Source organism: Pinus tabuliformis, chromosome 5_1 (assembly GCF_031772625.1).
Source record: "Pinus tabuliformis cultivar Carrire ecotype Pingquan chromosome 5_1, CPIR1, whole genome shotgun sequence".
Taxonomy (NCBI): Eukaryota; Viridiplantae; Streptophyta; class Pinopsida; order Pinales; family Pinaceae; genus Pinus; species Pinus tabuliformis.
This window is the reverse complement of record NC_142305.1, coordinates 348,708,245-348,722,939: the sequence shown is the minus strand read 5'-3', so window position 1 is coordinate 348,722,939 and position 14,695 is coordinate 348,708,245. Positions and strand designations below refer to the sequence as shown.

Genomic DNA, 14,695 nt, shown 5'->3' with positions numbered 1-14,695 from the left:
CAATGCCTCTGCAGACATGCGCATCAAAAAACTCTGCCACGCCAACAGGCTTCAAGAGGCGGTGGACATCTTCAAGGATCTGCCTTCAGCTGAATCTAAATGCATCCCCTCTCTCATGACCTGCAACCTTTTGTTAAGTACCCTAGTCCGACAAAGTCGACATGAATCAGCGCTGTGCGTTTACAGACTTATGGGTGAAAAAGAGATTGTTCCAGATCTGATACCTTTGAACATTATCATCAATTCTCACTGTCAAACAGGTAGACTGGATCATGCATTCAAAGTGTTTGAAGGAATAGAAACACATGGTTATATTCCAGATGTTATAACCTTCAGTACCCTCATCAAAGGGCTTTGCAGGAAGGGCAAGATGGAGGACGCTGTCAAACTTTTCAAAGAAATGGTGGGCAAACAACAGGTTCCCGATCTTTTTATATATAGTAGCCTAATAGACGGGCTCTGCAAGATCGGGAAAACCTACGAGGCATTCGGGTTGTTAGCTGTGATGCTGCAGAATCAAGTTGGGGGTGTTGATTGAAGTTTAAACCCCGGGCCCTTGACAGCCTCATCAACATTGAGATATGCCACGGCTGATGAGAACAGTAAATCATAGTTCTGCTCCACCCATTCCGTGGATCCAATCTGCAATTTTTATTGGTTGATAAATAGCATATATCTCAGAAAGATTCTAAGTTTTCTGTTAATCACATTTATTTAACATAGAATGAGAAAAGTAGTAAAATTTTCAAAACTTTTTTGGATTAATCTGGATATATATATATATAATGTGATATTCAAATTGACCAGATGAAAAGAGAGTAAACCAAAACTAATCATTGACTTACTGTGTGGTACTTAATATTTGCCAAATTTCCTTCTGATAGGGAATCAGATTAATCATATTGATTTAAAACCAATGAGATGTAATCTTACTTATCCTTATCATTAATTGAAGCATAAAGTCATGAAACAAAACATGAGGACTTACAGAAGGATGGGAATCTTGGCTGGAAGAAGCCAAGATTAATCATATTAATTTAAAACCAGTGAGATTTAATCTTACTTATCATATCATTAATTGAAGGATAAGGTAATGAAACAAAACATGAACACTTACAGGAGGACGGGAATCTTGGCTGGAAGAAGCCCATGATTCATAGATTGTCTTTCCAGGATTGTCTGGATCTTCCACCTTTACAAATCAGAGTATAATAATCAATTCAAAGTATAACGATCAGTGTTTTACTGACAGTGGAAAGTAGAATAGACCCACTTGAATAAAATATACAACTGACCTCTTTAGCTATATCCTGAATAAAATCGTCAAGTTGGGGTGTTGATTGAAGTTTAAACGCCGGGCCCTTGACAACCTCATCAACATTGAGATATGCCACGGCTGATGAGAACAGTAAATCATAGTTCTGCTCCACCCATTCCGTGGATCCAATCTGCAATTTTTATTGGTTGATAAATAACATATATCTCAGAAAGATTCTAAGTTTTGTGTTAATCACATTTATTTAACATAGAAAGAGAAAAGTAGTAAAATTTTCAGAACTTTTTTGGATTAATCTGGATATATATATATATATATATATATATATATATATATATATATATATTTCAAAGTGAACTCTGTGGGGAATTTAAAAGAGTAAAGGGAACAGGACACCTACAGCTAATCCATAATTAAACAAATATTTAGTAGTAGTAATATTACTACTACTAGAGACTAGTTAAACTTACCCATCGATATAGACTCTTCTCTTGGTGCCTGTGACCCGAATAGCGGAACTGCAACCCTTCTGGAAGTCTGAATCATTGCTAGCTTAATCCCCCTTCTTTTCTAACCTATTTCTATTCGTAAAGATATCCAAGTTAACCACTCTCTGTCTTGTTCAGATATCTCAGAGACTAGGGAAGTTGCTAAAACAGGGTTGGCAGCCAAAGAGAAGTATACTATTGTGTAACTGGATGCAGAGGAATACGCATTGGTAAGAACTTGTATTTACTTTATGAAGAGTGGAGGAATATGATGTTATGGCAATCGATATTTCATCCCAATTATGTTCTGGGGCTCTGTTTTTGACAGTTCTCTGCTCCATGAATAAATATGGTTGTTTAGATTAAGATAGAGGAGGTATGTGTCAAGGATATCCATTTGGGATTTCAAAAATATAATTATAGCTACTCATTGTACCAAGAGAAGAGTCTATATCGATGGGTAAGTTTAACTAGTCTCTAGTAGTAGTAATATTACTACTACTAAGTATTTGTTTAATTATGGATTAGCTGTAGGTGTCCTGTTCCCTTTACTCTTTTAAATTCCCCACAGAGTTCACTTTGAAATAGATTATATATATATATATATATATTATATATATATATATATATATATATATATATATATATATATATATATTATATATATATATATATATATATATATATATATATATATCCAGATTAATCCAAAAAGTTCTGAAAATTTTACTACTTTTCTCTTTCTATGTTAAATAAATGTGATTAACACAAAACTTAGAATCTTTCTGAGATATATGCTATTTATCAACCAATAAAAATTGCAGATTGGATCCACGGAATGGGTGGAGCAGAACTATGATTTACTGTTCTCATCAGCCGTGGCATATCTCAATGTTGATGAGGCTGTCAAGGGCCCGAGGTTTAAACTTCAATCAACACCCCAACTTGACGATTTTATTCAGGATATAGCTAAAGAGGTCAGTTGGATATTTTATTCAAGTGGGTCTATTCTACTTTCCATTGTCAGTAAAATACTGATCGTTATACTTTGAATTGATTATTATACTCTGATTTGCAAAGGTGGAAGATCCAGACAATCCTGGAAAGACAATCTATGAATCATGGGCTTCTTCCAGCCAAGATTCCCGTCCTCCTGTAAGTGTTCATGTTTTGTTTCATTACCTTATCCTTCAATTAATGATATGATAAGTAAGATTACATCTCACTGGTTTTAAATTAATATGATTAATCTGATTCTGATTAAGCTGATTCTGATTAATCTTGGCTTCTTCCAGCCAAGATTCCCATCCTTCTGTAAGTCCTCATGTTTTGTTTCATGACTTTATGCTTCAATTAATGATAAGGATAAGTAAGATTACATCTCATTGGTTTTAAATCAATATGATTAATCTGATTCCCTATCAGAAGGAAATTTGGCAAATATTAAGTACCACACAGTAAGTCAATGATTAGTTTTGGTTTACTCTCTTTTCATCTGGTCAATTTGAATATCACATTATATATTTATATATATATATTATATTATATATATATATATATTATATATATATATATATATATATTTATATATATATATATATATATATATATATATATATATATATATATATATCCAGATTAATCCAAAAAAGTTCTGAAAATTTTACTACTTTTCTCTTTCTATGTTAAATAAATGTGATTAACACAAAACTTAGAATCTTTCTGAGATATATGCTATTTATCAACCAATAAAAATTGCAGATTTGATCCACGGAATGGGTGGAGCAGAACTATGATTTACTGTTCTCATCCGCGGTGGCATATCTCAATGTTGATGTGGCTGTCAGGGGCCCAGGGTTTTCGCTTCAATCAACACCCCAACTTAACGATTTTATTCAAGATATAGCTAAAGAGGTCAGTTGGATATTTTATTCAAGTGGGTCTATTCTACTTTCCACTGCCAGTAAAAAACTGATTGTTGTACTTTGAATTGATTATTATACTTTGATTTCCAAGGTGGAAGATCCAGACAATCCTAGAAAGACAATCTATGAATCATGGGCTTCTTCCAGCCACGATTCCCGTCCTTCTGTAAGTGTTCATGTTTTGTTTCAATTAATGATGAGGGTAAGTAAGATTACATCTCACTGGTTTTAAATTAATATGATTAATCTGATTCTGATTAATCTTGGCTTCTTCCAGCCAAGATTCCCATCCTTCTGTAAGTCCTCATGTTTTGTTTCATGACTTTATGCTTCAATTAATGATAAGGATAAGTAAGATTACATCTCATTGGTTTTAAATCAATATGATTAATCTGATTCCCTATCAGAAGGAAATTTGGCAAATATTAAGTACCACACAGTAAGTCAATGATTAGTTTTGGTTTACTCTCTTTTCATCTGGTCAATTTGAATATCACATTATTCTCATCGGATTTGACTACATGGTGCTTAATATTTGCCCATAAAAATCGGGTATTGCTGTAAATTGCCAATAAAAATTGGGTATTGCTGTAAAGAGCTTACTAAATTTCCATCTCAGATTAAAAGGTTAGGTGGAGGGGGATCCGATTATGCCCCATTTGTGCAGCATGCCAGAATTCCAGGCACTGACTTCACCTTTGGAGAAGGTAAAGAAATCACAGTCATAGAATTGACAATGTACTTACGTGCAACATGCCTATGAAAATGCGGGTCGCCATATTTTGCCATCCACATGTAATCATCAGACAGAGAATGATATGCCGGAAAGTCTATCATCAATACATTGTAGAAATAAGTACAATAACTTGTTGATCTCTCTATTTGTATTTAATTTCAATTTCCTGTATTCTATGACTGTGATTTCTTTACCTTCTCCAAAGGTGAAGTCAGTGCCTGGAATTCCGGCATGCTGCACAAATGGGGCATAATCGGATCCCCCTCCACCTAACCTTTTAATCTGAGATGGAAATTTAGTAAGCTCTTTACAGCAATACCCAATTTTTATTGGCAATTTACAGCAATACCCGATTTTTATGGGCAAATATTAAGCACCATGTAGTCATATCCGATGAGAATAATGTGATATTCAAATTGACCAGATGAAAAGAGAGTAAACCAAAACTAATCATTGACTTATTGTGTGGTACTTAATATTTGCCAAATTTCCTTCTGATAGGGAAGCAGATTAATCATATTGATTTAAAACCAATGAGATGTAATCTTACTTATCCTTATCATTAATTGAAGCATAAAGTCATGAAACAAAACATGAGGACTTACAGAAGGATGGGAATCTTGGCTGGAAGAAGCCAAGATTAATCAGAATCAGATTAATCATATAAATTTAAAACCAGTGAGATGTAATCTTACTTATCATATCATTAATTGAAGGATAAGGTAATGAAACAAAACATGAACACTTACAGGAGGATGGGAATCTTGGCTGGAAGAAGCCCATGATTCATAGATTGTCTTTCCAGGATTGTCTGGATCTTCCACCTTTGCAAATCAGAGTATAATAATCAATTCAAAGTATAACGATCAGTATTTTACTGACAGTGGAAAGTAGAATAGACCCACTTGAATAAAATATCCAACTGACCTCTTTAGCTATATCCTGAATAAAATCGTCAAGTTGGGGGTGTTGATTGAAGTTTAAACCCCGGGCCCTTGACAGCCTCATCAACATTGAGATATGCCACGGCTGATGAGAACAGTAAATCATAGTTCTGCTCCACCCATTCCGTGGATCCAATCTGCAATTTTTAGTGGTTGATAAATAGCATATATCTCAGAAAGATTCTAAGTTTTGTGTTAATCACATTTATTTAACATAGAATGAGAAAAGTAGTAAAATTTTCAGAACTTTTTTGGATTAATCTGGATATATATATATAATGTGATATTCAAATTGACCAGATGAAAAGAGAGTAAACCAAAACTAATCATTGACTTACTGTGTGGTACTTAATATTTGCCAAATTTCCTTCTGATAGGGAATCAGATTAATCATATTGATTTAAAACCAATGAGATGTAATCTTACTTATCCTTATCATTAATTGAAGCATAAAGTCATGAAACAAAACATGAGGACTTACAGAAGGATGGGAATCTTGGCTGGAAGAAGCCAAGATTAATCATATTAATTTAAAACCAGTGAGATTTAATCTTACTTATCATATCATTAATTGAAGGATAAGGTAATGAAACAAAACATGAACACTTACAGGAGGACGGGAATCTTGGCTGGAAGAAGCCCATGATTCATAGATTGTTTTTCCAGGATTGTCTGGATCTTCCACCTTTGCAAATCAGAGTATAATAATCAATTCAAAGTATAACGATCAGTGTTTTACTGACAGTGGAAAGTAGAATAGACCCACTTGAATAAAATATACAACTGACCTCTTTAGCTATATCCTGAATAAAATCGTCAAGTTGGGGTGTTGATTGAAGTTTAAACGCCGGGCCCTTGACAACCTCATCAACATTGAGATATGCCACGGCTGATGAGAACAGTAAATCATAGTTCTGCTCCACCCATTCCGTGGATCCAATCTGCAATTTTTATTGGTTGATAAATAGCATATATCTCAGAAAGATTCTAAGTTTTGTGTTAATCACATTTATTTAACATAGAAAGAGAAAAGTAGTAAAATTTTCAGAACTTTTTTGGATTAATCTGGATATATATATATATATATATATATATATATATATATATATATATATATATTTCAAAGTGAACTCTGTGGGGAATTTAAAAGAGTAAAGGGAACAGGACACCTACAGCTAATCCATAATTAAACAAATATTTAGTAGTAGTAATATTACTACTACTAGAGACTAGTTAAACTTACCCATCGATATAGACTCTTCTCTTGGTGCCTGTGACCCGAATAGCGGAACTGCAACCCTTCTGGAAGTCTGAATCATTGCTAGCTTAATCCCCCTTCTTTTCTAACCTATTTCTATTCGTAAAGATATCCAAGTTAACCACTCTCTGTCTTGTTCAGATATCTCAGAGACTAGGGAAGTTGCTAAAACAGGGTTGGCAGCCAAAGAGAAGTATACTATTGTGTAACTGGATGCAGAGGAATACGCATTGGTAAGAACTTGTATTTACTTTATGAAGAGTGGAGGAATATGATGTTCTGGCAATCGGTATTTCATCCCAATTATGTTCTGGGGCTCTGTTTTTGACAGTTCTCTGTTTTTGACAGTTCTCTGCTCCATGAATAAATATGGTTGTTTAGATTAAGATAGAGGAGGTATGTGTCAAGGATATCCATTTGGGATTTCAAAAATATAATTATAGCTACTCATTGTACCAAGAGAAGAGTCTATATCGATGGGTAAGTTTAACTAGTCTCTAGTAGTAGTAATATTACTACTACTAAGTATTTGTTTAATTATGGATTAGCTGTAGGTGTCCTGTTCCCTTTACTCTTTTAAATTCCCGACAGAGTTCACTTTGAAATATATATATGTATATGTATATGTATATGTATATGCTATTTATCAACCAATAAAAATTGCAGATTGGATCCACGGAATGGGTGGAGCAGAACTATGATTTACTGTTCTCATCAGCCGTGGCATATCTCAATGTTGATGAGGCTGTCAAGGGCCCGGGGTTTAAACTTCAATCAACACCCCAACTTGACGATTTTATTCAGGATATAGCTAAAGAGGTCAGTTGGATATTTTATTCAAGTGGGTCTATTCTACTTTCCATTGTCAGTAAAATACTGATCGTTATACTTTGAATTGATTATTATACTCTGATTTGCAAAGGTGGAAGATCCAGACAATCCTGGAAAGACAATCTATGAATCATGGGCTTCTTCCAGCCAAGATTCCCGTCCTCTTGTAAGTGTTCATGTTTTGTTTCATTACCTTATCCTTCAATTAATGATATGATAAGTAAGATTACATCTCACTGGTTTTAAATTAATATGATTAATCTGATTCTGATTAAGCTGATTCTGATTAATCTTGGCTTCTTCCAGCCAAGATTCCCATCCTTCTGTAAGTCCTCATGTTTTGTTTCATGACTTTATGCTTCAATTAATGATAAGGATAAGTAAGATTACATCTCATTGGTTTTAAATCAATATGATTAATCTGATTCCCTATCAGAAGGAAATTTGGCAAATATTAAGTACCACACAGTAAGTCAATGATTAGTTTTGGTTTAGTCTCTTTTCATCTGGTCAATTTGAATATCACATTATATATATATATATATATATATATCCAGATTAATCCAAAAAAGTTCTGAAAATTTTACTACTTTTCTCTTTCTATGTTAAATAAATGTGATTAACACAAAACTTAGAATCTTTCTGAGATATATGCTATTTATCAACCAATAAAAATTGCAGATTTGATCCACGGAATGGGTGGAGCAGAACTATGATTTACTGTTCTCATCAGCCGTGGCATATCTCAATGTTGATGAGGCTATCAAGGGCCCGGGGTTTAAACTTCAATCAACACCCCAACTTGACGATTTTATTCAGGATATAGCTAAAGAGGTTAGTTGGATATTTTATTCAAGTGGGTCTATTCTACTTTCCACTCAGTAAAATACTGATCGTTATACTTTGAATTGATTATTATACTCTGATTTGCAAAGGTGGAAGATCCAGACAATCCTGGAAAGACAATCTATGAATCATGGGCTTCTTCCAGCCAAGATTCCCATCCTCCTGTAAGTGTTCATGTTTTGTTTCATTACCTTATCCTTCAATTAATGATATGATAAGTAAGATTACATCTCACTGGTTTTAAATTAATATGATTAATCTGATTCTGATTAATCTTGGCTTCTTCCAGCCAAGATTCCCATCCTTCTGTAAGTCCTCATGTTTTGTTTCATGACTTTATGCTTCAATTAATGATAAGGATAAGTAAGATTACATCTCATTGGTTTTAAATCAATATGATTAATCTGATTCCCTATCAGAAGGAAATTTGGCAAATATTAAGTACCACACAGTAAGTCAATGATTAGTTTTGGTTTACTCTCTTTTCATCTGGTCAATTTGAATATCACATTATTCTCATCGGATTTGACTACATGGTGCTTAATATTTGCCCATAAAAATCGGGTATTGCTGTAAATTGCCAATAAAAATTGGGTATTGCTGTAAAGAGCTTACTAAATTTCCATCTCAGATTAAAAGGTTAGGTGGAGGGGGATCCGATTATGCCCCATTTGTGCAGCATGCCGGAATTCCAGGCACTGACTTCACCTTTGGAGAAGGTAAAGAAATCACAGTCATAGAATACAGGAAATTGAAATTAAATACAAATAGAGAGATCAACAAGTTATTGTACTTATTTCTACAATGTATTGATGATAGACTTTCCGGCATATCATCTCTGTATGATGATTACATGTGGATGGCAAAATATGGCGACCCACATTTTCATAGGCATGTTGCACGTAAGTACATTGTCAACGTTCCATACATTGCCCTCTGGCAAGGAATATCAGCCATGCATAAGTTGTGTGGATCCAAAGGCTTACAGGTTGCAGTAACATACATTCCACAACACAACCTGTAAAGTCTTAGTATCTGTGCAATTTGTTCATGGCAGACATCCCTGGCCCCTTTGAAGATGGTCGGAGAGTTAAATTTAATGATTATAATCAAACATTTGATTTTCTACCTATTGTCCAGTGGGAGCAATGTGGGGTCTAACAGCGCTCAAGCTAGCGGATGCAAAGGTTCTCCCTTTCAACTATACAACGTATGCCGACAATCTGCAGGTAGGAAAGATGTTGGATTAGTTTAAATGAAGACTTTGTCTTTTTTATAAACAAATATATTAAAAAACCAGCAAAAATTCATGTTAAGTTTTTCATCTTAAATAAATAAAATCTAAACCTAACATAAATTCATCTGCTGTTCTGAACATAAATGGCAGCAAAGTGTTTGTTAACTCTTTTCTGATTGATAGTAGGAAGTTTTGTTCAGTCTAATTCTAATTGATACCATATGCTATAAATCAACTTCTTATACTTGGCAAATTAGTATCAGAAGATGCAAATTTTGAAAATCCATTGAAAATTCTTTGACATATTTGGCCTGTAATTGGGACAGTTGTATGTGGATACATTAGAATCACAGTTAAGCTCTGCCGATGCACCTTGCTTCGTGTCTACAAATCCATTGCATAAGTCCATTGCTGAGCTCAGAAAAGCTGCGTTGCAGATTAAGAAAAAAGCGCAGGTTTGGTTTCTTCTTCAAAACCCCTGCAAGAGATATAAAGGCCTTTAAATTTTTGGATGATAATTGATTAGGTACAACTTTATAATGCTCTAAATTCAGGAACTGGAGGCTCTTGAGGATGAAAGTGCAGAGCTGAGGAGCTTGAATGACCATCTTGTAATGGCAGAGCGTGCATTTACAGACGCAGATGGGTTGCCTGGTTCGCCTTGGTATAAGCACTTGGTAAAGGACATATGTTCAAACGTCTTCTCTGCCTCTGCAGCGCGACCCAATCTTCCATAGGCGGCAATAACAGCACAAAATGATGAATAGTTAGGCACAAACCCTGCTTCCTGCATTTTGGAAATAAAGTGTTTTGATTCATCTAGAAGTCCTGAACTTGCAAATGTCTGAATGACAGAAGCATATGTACATCTGCCAGGCAAAACCCCTTGAACTTCCATTCTTTCAAACAACTTCAGAACCTTGTCATGGACTTTTGCAATCTCATAGGTCTTAATCATAACATTAAATTCTAATACAGTTTGACCCTCGCCTCTTTCTTGACTGCGCTTAAACACCTTTTCAGCTTCTAACCAATAACCTTGTTCCCCATATGCATCAATATTGGCAGCATAGCATTCACAGCTCATTCCTCTAGCAAGATGGAACCTTTCAAACCATGCCCATGCTTTCTCAAGCATCCCCAGATCTATATACATCCTAATAACAGCTGATTCAGAGTACTCATCCACATGAATGCCCAATCCATCCATCTCCCTGACAATAGCTTCTACTTCATTGACCATGTGTTTAATACAAAATGCATATAAAATAGTTCGACAACGCACAGTATCAGGAACGAGTCCTGCTTCCTTCATCTTTGTGAAGTAACAAAATGCTTTATCAATATTGTCATTTTGAGCATGTAATGCTATAAGAGTGTTATACGTCCTTGTGTCAGGCAAGCAATGAAGCTCTTCCATTTTCACCATAAGGGCATCTGCTTCGTCAAGATATCCATAAGATCCACAGATGTGAATCATGGTATTGAATGTTACAACATTTGGGCCTATTCCTTCTTTTAACATCTCAGAAAATAACTTGGAAGCTTCTTTTAGGCGGCCTGCCTTCCCATAAGTATCAATTAATGTATTATACATGTAAGAACTGCGTGGCCTCTGAACTTGATCATTCTCTCTGCAAGGATCCATGCACTTATCATCTAATAACCCTTTAATGAGCACTCCTTCAGGAAAATTATTTGGAGAGCAGTCCCTTTTACCCCGTGGGTCCTCAAAATGTTTTTTTACTTCACACCGAAGACTAATATAGAAGAAATCCTTCGGTTGCTGTCGATCAGGCTCTGATTTAGAAGAACAAACATTTGTAGTATTTCCTAGAAAGATTTCTGTTCAGCTTTCTCAAATTCCCTTGTCTTCAGTCCTGCCCTCGAACCATTTCCCAACCGTGCCCACCACATCGGAACAACACTTAAACCCCTTCAAAGCCCTTCCCTCCACCCCAAACTGTGTCATGTCACTCTTCGAATCATCTGTGGTTCCTAATCCATCCTTATGTCGAACACCATCTGTTTGGGTTTCTGAAAGATTACTAAATTCCTCATAAAAAAAAATATAAATTTAGATGCAAGACCACAATTAACATTACAAAATAGGAACCGAAATTCGGTCCAGATGAACTAATACAACAAAACCGTGACTATATTGAAAATGGAAATCACTTTGGGAGAAATTAAATAAATGAAATGACCAAAACTTAAAAAAAAAGGGTTAAGAAGCGTTTAAAACCATCCATCGTATTTTGGTTACTGTGACCTGCATAATGGTTGAGATCACAATAATGATGTAGAGAGGGTTCTCACCAGTTAGACCAGCACTTAAACCCCTGCAAAGCCCTTCCCTCCACCCCAAACTGTGCCATGTCACTCTTTGAATCATCTGTGGTTCCTAATCCATCCTTATGTCGAACACCATCTGTTTGGGTTTCTGAAATATTACTAAATTCCTCATAAAAAAAATATAAATTTAGATGCAAAACCAAAATTAACATTACAAAATAGGAACCAAAATTCGGTCCAGATGAACTAATACAACAAAATCGTGACTATATTGAAAATGGAAATCACTTTGGGAGAAATTACTTTAAAAAAAAAGGGTTCAGAAGCGTTTAAAACCATCCATCGTATTTTGGTTACTGTGACCTGCATAATGGTTGAGATCACAGTAATGATGTAGAGAGGGTTCTCACCAGTTAGACCGAAGAATCGTTTGAATTGTAACTTGATGGAAAGGTCCACAGAAACTGTAAACACGCACATGAATGAGAACCAAATATATTATTGCCCAGGGCCGAGAAAGGGAATCGATAATTTTGATAATTAATACGAAAGGGAATTGATGGATGGATGAATTAGCGTGTCCCCGCTTAAACAACAGGTTTCAGGTCTCAACAAGCGGGTGTGACACCGAGCAATCTCAATCTCACCCTCCCTCAAATTTTGGTCAGCCAACACAGGGTGATGGCAATGAACGCGACGAGGAAGACAATGCTCTCGGTGTGGATGAAGAATTCAGCTGCCCATACTATTCCTCGACATCCCTTCCATGCATTCAATGCCTCTGCAGACATGCGCATCAAAAAACTCTGCCACGCCAACAGGCTTCAAGAGGCGGTGGACATCTTCAAGCATCTGCCTTCAGCTGAATCTAAATACATCCCCTCTCTCATGACCTGCAACCTTTTGTTAAGTACCCTAGTTCGACAAAGTCGACATGAATCAGCGCTGTGCGTTTACAGACTTATGGGTGAAAAAGAGATTGTTCCAGATCTGATAACTTTGAACATTATCATCAATTCTCACTGTCAAACAGGTAGACTGGATCATGCATTCAAAGTGTTTGAAGGAGTAGAAACACATGGCTATATTCCAGATGTTATAACCTTCAGTACCCTCATCAAAGGGCTTTGCAGGAAGGGCAAGATGGAGGACGCTGTCAAACTTTTCAAAGAAATGGTGGGCAAACAACAGGTTCCCGATCTTTTTATATATAGTAGCCTAATAGACGGGCTCTGCAAGATCGGGAAAACCTACGAGGCGTTCGGGTTGTTAGCTGTGATGCTGCAGAAGGGTTATGAGCCGGACACAATCACATTTACTGCCCTCATGGATCGACTGTGTAAAGAAGGTAAGCTCCGAGAGGCCAAGAAACTGCTGTATCAGATGCCCTCATGCAGGTCCGCCTCTGCAGGTCCGCCGCCCCCTCAACACCCTCATGCAGGTCCGCCTCTGCAGGTCCGCCGCCGCCCCCTCAACACCCTCTAAACCCTAAAAAACTTTAACCTCTTAATCAACGGTTCATTTTTCTCCAATCGTCTAACACTAGATCTAAGGGCTACGATTAAGACACGAAGACATTTTGGGAGGTTGATTTCAGAGGGGAACGCCTTACGGCGTAATAAATCAACTTATAGATAAAAGTAAAAAAATACTTCATAATAATAGAGATATAACTTTAAAAATGGAAACAAAACATAACATTATAAAGAGAGTTAGAGAGATTTTATCAACTACATGAGACTAGGAACTATTGCATGAGACTAGGAGCTACTAGAAACCTATATAGCTCTCTCTCTCAAATTACAATATGAATTGTAAAATTATAATTTAAAAAGGTCCACTTATAATTATTTTTCTATAACTTCAAATGGAAAGCAATTATTTGTTCCAATGATTATCGACAGCCATTTCTATGTCGTAAAAAATTGCCACGCCATCGTTACTGGTTCCAAGAACGTTGCTCAGTACCTTAACTTCGCTTCTCGCCATCGTCTAGAGCTTTTTCTCTCCAGAAAACAATAATCTCGTTGCTGTGGGTTTTACCGGGTACGGTTATCAATGATATATATACATAAAATTGTGCCTTCCCTTCTTCTTAAATGGTTGTTTATCAAATGGTTTTAGACCTATGGGCAACTAGGGCCAATTAACCAAAGCTTTTAGTTCAGTTCCCAGAGGAATTGTAAGGACGGCCAGAATTTTGGCAAAAAATTTCAAATTTTTTTGTAAAGACAATATTTGAATACTGTTTTTATGATGGAAATAAATTCAACACCATCAAAAAAATTTAAAACAATTAAAATTTTAAAATTTAACAACTATAATTTAAATTTACAAAAATCCTTAAAAGATTTTGACTAAATATAAATAGAATTTCCCTAATGTCCCGAACAACTACTCGCATCGTTAGACTACGCGAATCTCAACTATGAAATAACATAGGAGTCTCACGGCACTATGAACGTGAACGTGATTGTGGCGCGTGAACCCCAACTTTCGAGAGAGCTAAGCTGGATGACAGCTCATTTCTGTGTGTTATTCAACCGGGCTAGCTGCTATACACCTATAGGAAATCCTCGTTTGTTTCTCAGTGAAAGATATGTATTTTTGTTGATCATGTCGAAAGTTGATGGCCACTGCCTTTAACCACCTTTCCGTGTTCGTGTTACAGCGACAGCCATCCATCGGGAAAACGAGTCATGAGTCCCAAACACGGCTAAACCGCGTGACAGCCCCACAACCAACTGGCTGGATGTTAATGGAACGCCAATTTGTATTGGAAATGCGCATTTCAACGGACGTTTTCTGGGTCCCTGTCCCCCGCGGCAGTCAATATGGATTGAGGCAGCATTTAAACCC

General features: G+C 36.0%; 2 protein-coding genes and 2 long non-coding RNA genes across 5 annotated transcripts; 3 read left to right on the top strand and 1 right to left on the bottom strand.

Annotated features, from left to right (window-relative positions):
• Window positions 1–1,776: 1,776 nt before the first annotated feature.
• Window positions 1,777–4,381, top strand: LOC149164886 (uncharacterized). 2 transcript variants are annotated; one of them, XR_016260289.1, is made up of 4 exons: window positions 1,777–1,994; window positions 2,589–2,741; window positions 2,845–2,919; window positions 4,309–4,381. It is a non-coding gene; the product is annotated as an uncharacterized LOC149164886 (long non-coding RNA). The 2 variants fall into 2 exon arrangements; XR_016260288.1 differs by lacking the exon at window positions 4,309–4,381 and having other exon boundaries at window positions 2,845–3,016.
• Window positions 4,382–6,642: 2,261 nt separating this feature from the next.
• Window positions 6,643–7,621, top strand: LOC149164885 (uncharacterized). The gene is made up of 3 exons (XR_016260287.1): window positions 6,643–6,860; window positions 7,294–7,446; window positions 7,550–7,621. It is a non-coding gene; the product is annotated as an uncharacterized LOC149164885 (long non-coding RNA).
• An 89-nt stretch (window positions 7,622–7,710) lies between these two features.
• LOC149164884 (putative glutamate carboxypeptidase LAMP1) lies at window positions 7,711–10,044 on the top strand. Its single transcript, XM_089429632.1, has 6 exons — window positions 7,711–7,783; window positions 8,192–8,292; window positions 8,394–8,468; window positions 8,936–9,023; window positions 9,445–9,533; window positions 9,868–10,044. The coding sequence occupies exons 1-6, from the start codon at window positions 7,711–7,713 to the stop codon at window positions 10,042–10,044; spliced, it is 603 nt and encodes a 200-aa protein (XP_089285758.1).
• Window positions 10,045–11,399: 1,355 nt separating this feature from the next.
• Window positions 11,400–13,384, bottom strand: LOC149164883 (uncharacterized). The gene is made up of 3 exons (XM_089429631.1): window positions 12,247–13,384; window positions 11,861–11,972; window positions 11,400–11,589 (listed from the first exon to the last, which is right to left on the bottom strand). Exons 1-3 carry the CDS (start codon window positions 12,314–12,316, stop codon window positions 11,400–11,402), a joined length of 372 nt encoding a protein of 123 aa, XP_089285757.1. The 5' UTR covers window positions 12,317–13,384.
• Window positions 13,385–14,695: the final 1,311 nt, after the last annotated feature.